Source organism: Plecotus auritus, assembly GCF_963455305.1.
Source record: "Plecotus auritus genome assembly, chromosome: 4".
NCBI lineage: Eukaryota > Metazoa > Chordata > Mammalia > Chiroptera > Vespertilionidae > Plecotus > Plecotus auritus.
Window position 1 is genome coordinate 557457 of NC_137775.1, and position 9925 is coordinate 567381.

At 52.3% G+C, this 9925-nt stretch overlaps 1 protein-coding gene across 1 annotated transcript in view; it reads right to left on the minus strand.

Moving 5' to 3' along the window:
- Positions 1 to 440: 440 nt before the first annotated feature.
- The window catches only part of SMOC2 (SPARC related modular calcium binding 2), an 87931-nt gene continuing 78446 nt past the window's right edge, over positions 441 to 9925 (minus strand). The window contains exons 12-13 of the mRNA XM_080665591.1: positions 7378 to 7415; positions 441 to 1867 (exon numbers count right to left, since the gene is read on the minus strand). Of these exons, the coding sequence (XP_080521717.1) occupies positions 1850 to 1867; positions 7378 to 7415 (56 nt within the window). The 3' untranslated portion in view covers positions 441 to 1849. The remainder of the gene's footprint in view (positions 1868 to 7377; positions 7416 to 9925) is intronic.

Sequence of the window (9925 nt, forward strand, 5' to 3'; positions counted from 1 at the left end):
AGGAAAGATCACAGGAACGGCCCAAGTAGACCATGATGGGGTCTGACCAGGACGGGGCCCCGGGCCGGAGAAGGGAAGGGGCAGGCGTGAGGCCTGGAGTGTGTGACGCAGGGAACAGCACCTGCTTCTGTCAAAACAAGAGCCTCTTCTGTTTCCTCTGTGGTCCCGGGCAGCAGGGGCGTGTCACGGGCGGGGCTGGGACTCACCGAGCGCCGGGCTGTTTCGCACCATAAGGTGTGTCACACACACACGGACCCGAGAGCCTGTGCCCCAGGCGCGTCCCACCGTCCACAGGGAACCGAAGCGGGAAAAGGTTCATCAGCCGCCCTTCGTCACGCCCCACGGGCCCAGCCTCCCCTGTGCCTCCCCAGGGGAAACCCTCAAGTCAAGCATGTGCCACCCTGTGCATTTAGCCGGAAAGAACAGAAGAGAGACAGGCTCGATCGCATATTTTATTTCAATCGAAGAAAAATGATTAAATTCAAAGTTCAGAAATAGAAAAGATTATCCAATAAGTTTGGGAGCGTAACTGTATCCTTAGCAACCGTGACGGGTTAGCGGCTCCAGGTTCAGCTTTCTCTCTGCGCATTAGACAAGGAGAAGCCGCCGTCTTCACAGCTATTCACAGGGGTCGGTGTCCGCCATGTGCTGGGGAGTGAGGCCCACGGAAGTGTTTTTCCGACCACATGTCGGAGCCGAGCCAGCCTCACGGCTGGTCACACGCGGCCCCCCTGACCTGCCAGGGGCTGAAGAGCCGTGGCCGCTCAGGGCGGGGGTCCAGCGGCCCCAGCTGCACAGGGACCGGTTCTGTGGCTCTCTGTGTGAGCATCCGTCCTGACCTGTCCCTCCCAAGCGCCCCAGGGGACTGGCCCGGTGACAAGGTCTTGTGCCCGTTGGGCCTTCAGGAAAGAATGAGGAGGAACCGGGACCCGGGCCCAGCCCCCTGCCTGCCTGGGGCACACCACCCAGCACGCACAGCCGTCCAGGCCGCGCCTCCTTTAAGGAGACTGTCCGTCGGGAGCAGCTCAGGGGACCGTTCACCTGCCAGGGGCCCCGGGAGGGCAAGGCCAGGTGGAAGGGCAGAGGTGGGCAGATGGCAGCTGCGGCCTGATTCCAACTCCTCTCTGACCTTGGACCCTGCCCGCTGCCTGGAGCCAGCACGGAGTTCGGGAGGGGGGGGGGTCCCCCAGCGTTGATTTCACTGCCTGAGGCCAACCTTGAGGTGGCAGAGCAGGCCCACGAAGGTGGTCAGGGACTGTCCCCCAGACCCCATCATCGCGCTGTTGTGATTGCCAACGTGACCGGAGCGAGACCTCGGGGAAGCGGAACCAAGGGACCAGGTCGCAGAGACACGCAGCCCGGCACACGCCAGCTGCACGCAAGGCCGGCAGCCGACAGCGCACCTTACAGACCAAAGCGTGAGCTCCCACAGGGACCCCGAGGCTGCCAATACCGTGGGTCTCAGAGCAGCGGCCGGAGGAAGCTGAGTGCCAGGGAGCACCCATCCGGTGCCAGGGAGGAGCCACGGGCTGCAGCCGCTGTGCCCGAGCTGCCATCCTCCACGCGGACACCATGGGGCCCAGAGAGCACGTGGAAACTCACCCCGAACAGCGCCACTCAGTGCAGATGTCCAAGGTCAAAGGGGACACATACATTGTATGTGATTAATCTGCCGGAGCCAGCCCCTCCCTTTTCACAGATTAGAGCAGTCCGTTTAAACATCTCCTTTCTACAAAGTGAATTTACATTTGAAGTACAAAGTGCAAATACTATGGGTTTTGTTTCCGTTTTTTAATTGCGTTTGGTGAGGGAACTTCCCACGCGTCTCGGGTGCCTCGGCCGCCGTCTCTTATCCTCGGTTCCTGGGCTGGAAGGGAGACGAGAAAGATGGCGTGAGACCTTGGCATCCCTCGTCCGTGACAAAGGCCTGCCTTCCGGGAAGGAAACAATCCTGTCTGCTGACAACCGGGGGAAAGCGATCTTTTAAACAGTGTGGTTTTGGCTGCAATGATCCTATATAATAAGACCCTAATGTGCAAATCGACCGAACGGCTGAACGACCAGTCGCTATGACGCGCACTGACCACCAGGGGGCAGATGCTCAACGCAGGAGCTGCCCCTGGTGATCAGTGCGCTCCCACCGGGAGAGCGCCGCTCAGCCAGAAGCCGGGCTCACAGCTGGCGGGCGCAGCAGTGGTGACGGGAGCCTCTCCCGCCTCCGCGGAAGCACTAAGGAGCAGCAAGCAGGTGGGCAGGAAGGAGCGAGGGGTCCCGGACTGCGAGAGGGATCTCGACTGCGCGAGGAATGTCCGCCTGCCGGCTTAGGGATCGGGCCTAAGCCGGCAGGTGGACATCCCCCGAGGGGTCCCGGACTGTGAGAGGGTGCAGGCCGGGCTAAGGGACCCCCCACCCCCTGGTGCATGAATTTCATGCACTGGGCCTCTAATTAATACATAAAAGACAACGAGGACCTTCTGGACACTTACCTTCTACCACTGTCCTCCCCTCCATGATCAGAAATGTCGGGGGAAACATGCTGGGTGAGAAAATGAGCACCTGCTCCTCATGTTTACGTGGACTCCACATGTCAAACATCCTACAGAAGTTCCCTTGGATCCACATACAAATCACTTCTATCATCTAACGATGCTTCCAATTGGATAAAAGCACCCTTGGTTTCTTAACTTTCTTTTCATTCTTTTTAGTTGCTACCTCTCAGAAGAAATGCAATGAGCAACGTTTGTTTAAATTACTCAAGTTCTGCCCGTCAGCGTGGCTCAGGGGTTGAGCATCGACCTAGGAACCAGGAGATCACGGTTCGATTGCCGGTCAGGGCACGTGCCCGGATTGTGGCTCCATCCCCAGTGTGGGGTGTGCAGGAGGCAGCCGATCCATGATTCTCTCTCATCACTGATGTTTCTCTCCCCCTCCCTCTCCGTTTCTCTCTCTCTAAAAATCAGTAAAAATATTTTTTAAAACTTAAGTGACTCAAGCTCTGCATTCTGACTGCCAACTGAAAGAATCCAGAAAGGAAGGAGGAGCTGGTTACAGCGTTCCTGGGAAGTCTCCCACATGGACCAACTCCCACCACATAGGCCAGCCGTGGGCAAACTACGGCCCACGGGCCGGATCCGGCTGTTCTATCCGGTTCTCTTGCTCTCCCCTCCGCTCCTTTACTTTGAATGTATATTAGTTCACACAAACACTCCATCCATGCTTTTGTTCCGGCCCTCCGGTCCAGTTTAAGAACCCACTGTGGCCCTCGAGTCAAAAAGTTTGCCCACCCCTGACATAGGCGCTCTGCGCTTCTGTCTCAGCGTTTAGAATAGTCTTGGACATGTAGGAGGTTTCTGGTGGGCGTTGCTCGTGATGGAGATGTGAGGAGGATGGGGGGGATGTTCTACAGGGAGAGGAGGATCCCGTTCTCAGCGCAGGGCAAAGGTTAACAGCCGCCTTCGAGGGGCGTCACAGTCCCTGGGCTGGGCCCGGTGCTGCGGGGAGCCGCACTAGCATCAACCCACCCCCAGCCCGAGGGTGCTGCCTTCACGTCTGAATCACCATGGAAACCGGAGCCGGGACCAAGAGCGACAGCTCACGTTCTGATTAAGTACTAGCTCGCTCATCCTTATCGCGCTCCGTGCAATGCCTCTCGCCGCTGGCTCGGACCAGACGCTTGTGCGATCGTGATCTTGGGAGAAGTATCGATGGGCGTGGATCACGGGATCAATGCCGGCCGCAGCTGCCTGGCGCTTTCGGGCAGGACAGCCATGGACTTCGGCAGGAAGCCCTGCAGCCACTCGGGCGGGCAGCGTGGAAGCAGCTGGAGACTTAACCGCTCCGGTTTCTTTTTCTGGGAAAAGGCTGGGAGGCCAGGCTCTGGCTCTGGTTCTGAGCTCTGGTTCAGGTTGAGGGGGGCTTGTGTGGGCCCACCCCATCCTCTCTGATGACACAGCCCCCTGACATAGCCCCCTGCACGGCTGGGCGTGCACCAGCGTCGTGGCTTTCAGACCGGCCCTGCTCCCACGTGCAAGTGATCAGCGGTGGGATTTTTAAAAGTTAAAACCGTAGGGGAAACCACGATGGTAGCATAAGGTGTACACCTGTACGTGCTGCCTCTCACAGCCACACCAAAACTACAACTAAAAGACAAAACGTCTATCACCCAGAACCACGGGAAAGCTGGCTGAGTGGAAGTTCTACAACTAGAAGGAAAGAGAAAAGAGCATTGAGACGTGCACAAGCGTGGAAAAGCAGAGGTACGCAGGCGCGCAAATCGGGCTGGCGGTTGGCGACTGGGTGCACTGCTTCTTTCAACCCAAAGGGAGACACAGCTCCCCATTACTCTGAACTCCAGTTTCTGGCGTGACTCTGGGGACCCAGACCTCTACGGGGAGAAGCGGGACTGTCTGCCATCGGGTCAGAAAGTGAGGGTGGCTTTCTTGCAGAGCTGCGTGCAGGAATCATTGTTTACTGCACTGGGGCGCGAGGCGCAGGGATACGGAAACTCGGAGACGCAGAGATGGCTGACTGGCAGCCATCACTGTTTGCCACGCCCTAGTGACTCCCTGAGACCCCGCCCCGTCCAATTTACAAACCCGCCCAAACTGTGCGCAGCAGCTTTTGCATATAAATGGCCTGCCTTATTGCAGCTTAACCTAACAAACTGCAACTCTGGTCAGACCAGGAGAAATCTGCAGCTGTAGCTCCTGCTGGGTGGCCTCAGACAGTAGCTGACCTGCACGCCATTGGAGATCCAGAAGCCAGTGTACCTAACGGTCAGTGTGAGACGACACCAGATTTCAACTCCTCACATCCATAAGTGACACATTCAAGAGGCAGACTCAGTGAGCACCAAAGCCCCACTGAAACAAGTCCTGCTCCATAAGGGTGTCTCCAGCACAGCAGTTCTTCCATTATAGGCACAGCAGGTCCTCACAGCCAATTGGCCTGGAGGTAAATTCCTCCCAGTGTACCAACAGCAATCAAGGCTTAACTATAAGACTGTGCACTCAGCCTACAAAGGGGTGCACGAAGAATATCCACCTCAGGTGATTGGGGAGGCTGAACCACTGGGCCTTATAGGTCACCTACCACACAAAGCCACTCCGTCAACATAGGGAAGCAGCCAGAATGCAGAGACAACGAAACATATCATGAATGAAAGAAATGGAGGAAAGCAAACTACTGGACATAGGGTTCAAAACCACACTTATAATGTTACTCAAGAATCTGCTAAAAACCTCTGAGGAACTTAATGAGACCTTTAAGGATCTTAATGAGAATGCAAAAAAAATGGAAAAGGACCAGTCAGAAATTAAGCATACACTGTCTGAAATAAAGAATATACAGAAATTCAACAGTAGATCAAAGGACCCCAAGAATCAAACCAAAGATCTGAAATATGAGAAAAAAAAAAAACACCCAACCAGAAAAACAAAAAGAAAAAAATATGAAGATAGTGTAAGGAGCCTCTGGGACAACTTTAAGCGTACCAACATCCGAATTTTTGGGGTGCCAGAAGAAGAGAGAGAGCAAAATATTGAAAACCTATTAGGAGAAATAATGACAGAAAACTTTCCCTACCTGGTGAAAGAAATAGACTTACAAGTTCAGGAAGCACACAGAACCCCAAACAAGAGGAATCCAAAGAGGACCACACCAAGACACATCATAATTAAAATGCCAAGAGCAAAAAACAAAGAGAGAATATTAAAAGCAGCAAGAGAAAAACGGTTAGTTACCTACAAGGGAGCACCCATACGATTGTCAGCTGATTTCTCAACAGAAACTATGCAGGCCAGACGGGAGTGGCAAGAAATATTCAAAGTGATGAACAGCAAGAACCTACAACCAAGATTACTCTACCCAGCAAAGCTATCATTCAGAATTGAAGGGCAGATAAAGAGCTTCACAGATAAGAACAAGCTAAAGGAGTTCATCACCGCCAAACCAGTATTATATGAAATGCTGAAGGGTATTCTTTAAGAAGAGGAAGAATAAGAAAAAGGTAAAGATAAAAATTATGAACAACAAAATGACAACAAATACATATCTATCAACAAGTGAATCTAAAAATCAAGTGAATAAAAAATCTGATGAACAGAATAAACTGGTGAATATAATAGAATCAGGGGCATAGAAAGGGAGTGGACTGACAATTCTCAGGGGAAAGGGGGTGTGAGGGGTGTGGGAAGAGATTGGACAAAAATCTTACACCTATGGATGGAGGACAGTAGCAGGGGGTAAGGGCATGGGGTGGGGTGGGGAATCAAGTGGAGGGGAGCTATGGGGGGAAAAAAGAGGAACATATGTAATAATCTGAACAATAAAGATTTATTTAAAAAAATAACTAAATAAAAGTTAAAACCGTAAACATCTGCTAAACAACGAACACTGTATCACGCATCTTTCTAATGAACCGGTTTTAAGTTACACCCAAGGTGTGCATTGGAGTTTCCGCTCTGAACCCACAAGGAACGCGGGGCTCACCCGAGGGAATGCGGAGGCAGCAAACGGGGGAGACGGGACGCACCGGGCACATGGTCCTGGGGGTGATGGAGCTTGGCCCGGCTGCGGGGGCCTCGGCCGCTCCTGTCTGTCTGGACGGTGTCCTGGGCCCTGGGTGGTTGTGGCCGGGACACCGTGATGGCCTCCAACCGTGCACGCCGAGACGGCCTCACAGACACAGAGCGTGTGCACAGCTCGCACCAGGAAGCTGACAACCCCTCAGGACCCCTTGATGAAGAGGGAGGTGCACCTGGACCCCAGGCATGCCCTGTCCCTCAGCTCCTTCCTACCAAGTCAGAAACGCAGACCGAATCTCGGAGGACAGTTTCAAAACCAGCATTTATGTCCACAAAACAAGAGGACTCGACTTAAAAATAATATGAATAAAGTAATAAAATTTCAAACAGTAAAAAGAAAAATAAAGGAAAAATATTTCCACTGACTTAATCTGCTGATTTCTTCTTCTTTTTTTTAAAATATATTTTTATTGATTTCAGAGAGGAAGGAAAAGGGAGAGAAAGAGAGAAACATCCATGATGAGAGAGAATCATGGGTCGGCTGCCTCCTGCACGTCCCCTACTGGGGATTGAGCCCGCAACCCGGGCATGTGCCTTTGACCGGAATCGAACCCGGGCCCCTACAATCTGCAGGCCGACGCTCTATCCACTGAGCCACACCAGCGAGGGCGAACTTGCCGATTTCTGACAGAATCTGATCAGGGCGGACAGGCATGGCGCCTCGTCTGGACTGTGTGTTTTGTTTTGTTTTGTTCTTGGAAGGTACTTTACTTTCCACATCTACAGAACCTTAGTTTTTATTGCCTGTAGGCACACCAGCATGTCACTGAGGTCAAAATAGAGGCACACTCACCTGTCTATTAGAAGTGCTCTCCGCAGTACCTTTGGGAGCTATTGGGGGGGAAACACAAAGACGATTTTAGCAACTGCACACTCTTCCTTGGGTGAACGGCTCAAGGTCCTCTTCAGGGAGGGACCAGTGTCACGTTCGAATGATCCCAACAACCCGCGAACGTGTTCCCATGGCAACGCTGAGCCCACAGGCGAGGCGTGTGGGTCCCAGGATCCTGCGGTGAACATCTCCGAACAGGACGCGGGCCCTCCCCAACCTCACGGCCCTGCATCGCACCGAACCTCCCCACGCCCGTCCTCGAAGGCCAGGCCACTTCCCCATTTCCCAGGCGATCCCTCCCCTGTGTGGGTTTTGCCTATTTTCTGTCGTTTTGCCAATTTTCAGAGCGGGGAGCACTCAGCCAACCCGTAGACAAGAGGGCAGCGTTTTCACCCCCAAGGCCTTGATGGATTGTTGCCTTCTGGCTACGAGATTTAAAAAAGTACCGAGTAAAGAGCAGAGGCATTGTACTTCCAAACCCCTCTCCTCTCGCTGACGTGAAGAAGCACAGTCACATGTAAAGCCGAAACACGAAGGTACTGAGTAAATTGCAAAAATACTGAATACATAACTAGTCGGTAAACGGACCGTTTTTTTTTTTTCAATTGTAGGTTTGAGTGATTCGGAAACGGGTAATTGTAACCACTTGGCTTTCTCTGGAATGACGACTTTACTAAAAACGTGGGGCCACTGGTTCCAATTTAAAGGACGTTAGCGATACTTGCAATCCAGTCTAAGCCGGTTCGGCTGCTCAACAATTGCCACCTTTTTCTTGGTTTCCTTTATGATAAGTATCAGCGTCCCTGGTACTTGGAGGTAGCTCTAGGTTTAAAGACAAGTAACAGCAGTAAAAGCTAATCCTCTCAAGTGCTGAGAAGGAAAAGGGCACCTTGCTGTACAGATGGAAAAGGTAAGTTTCATTAAAGACGCCTGGTGCAGGCAGGCCCGTGTGCCTCAGGGGCTGGGTCACAGTTTGATTCCCGGTCAGGGCACAGGCCCGGGTGGCAGGCTGGATCCCAGTGTGGGGCGTGCAGGAGGCAGCTGTTCAATGATTCTCTCTCATCATTGGTGTTTCTGCCCCTCTCTTCCTCTCCCTTCCTCTCTAAAATCAATAAGAATATATTAAAAAAGAGTCTTAGGGAAAGTTTAATGGCTCATTATTAAAAAAAAGACACCTGTTGCAATATCTCATTCAAGGCATAGCAGTGAAAAATCACCATTTAAAATGTACAGCCCTAGCCGGTTTGGCTCAGTGGATAGAGCGTCGGCTTGCGGGCTAAAGGGTCCTAGATTCTATTCCGGTCGGGGGCGTGCAGGAGGCAGCTGGTCAATAATTCTCTCGCATCTCCCTCTCCCTTCCTCTCTGAAATCAATAAAAATATTATTTTTATAAAATTGAAATGGAATAAAATGTACAAAGAGCAGGGAAATAAAGTTGTCCGTGAGGTCTTTCAATGGAACAGAATGTACATGATCACAATCCGCCTGAAGCAAGGCACATCCACTGAGATAGAAGGCTGTTCCTAGCCCCCCGGCCACCCGGCCCCCCGGCCCCCCGGCCCCCCGGCCCCCCAGCTCCCCGGCCCCCCAGCCCCAGAACAGCCCAGTCGGGAGAGCTGATGTCATCGGGATCGGATGACCCTGATTGCTTCCAGGTGACCTGGTGGCGACGCCCGTGAGGCAGCTTGCCTGGAAGCGATGCAGCCCGCATGGCAATGTGGTTGAAAAGACGATTTGGTCTAAACTGGATAATTCCTAATTGCTGCGTCTCTCTGTAATGGTCACTTTGGGGAATCACGAGGGCATGATGTAATCTTCTGTGACTTTCCCCAAATTCCTCAGAAATACGCTCTTTGGGGGCTGTATCATTTCCTAATCGTCGGCAGTTCATTTTTTTCACTTTCGCATTTTTTATCGTAGTGCAAGTTTAGATCAAGCTTTCCAATAACTTCTCTCTATTGCGGTCATTGAAATGCAACATCTTGCGTTGTTGCTTAAAATACGTGTGACTCGAGGGCTCTAATTAGAGAGCCCTTCCCGGCCTGGCTCAGGGGTTGGAGCGTCTGCCCACACACCGAAGAGTGCAGGTTCGATTCCTGGTCAAGGCCCGGGCCTGGGTTGTAGGGTTTTTTTATATATATATATTTTATTGATTTTTTTACAGAGAGGAAGAGAGAAGGATAGAGAGTTAGAAACATCGATGAGAGAGAAACATCGATCAGCTGCCTCCTGCACACCCCCCATTGGGGATGTGCCTGCAACCAAGGTACATGCCCTTGACAGGAATCGAACCTGGGACCCTTGAGTCCATAGGCCGACGCTCTATCCACTGAGCCAAACCGGTCAGGGCTTTTTTTTTTTTTTTTTTCTGGGTTGTAGGTTTGATCCCGTTGTGTGGGAGGCAACCAATCAAGGTGTCTCTCTCACATCAATGTTTCTCTCTCCCCCTCCCTGCCCCGTTCCTTCTTTCCTCTCTCTCTCTGAAAATCAATGGAAAAAAGAATATCCT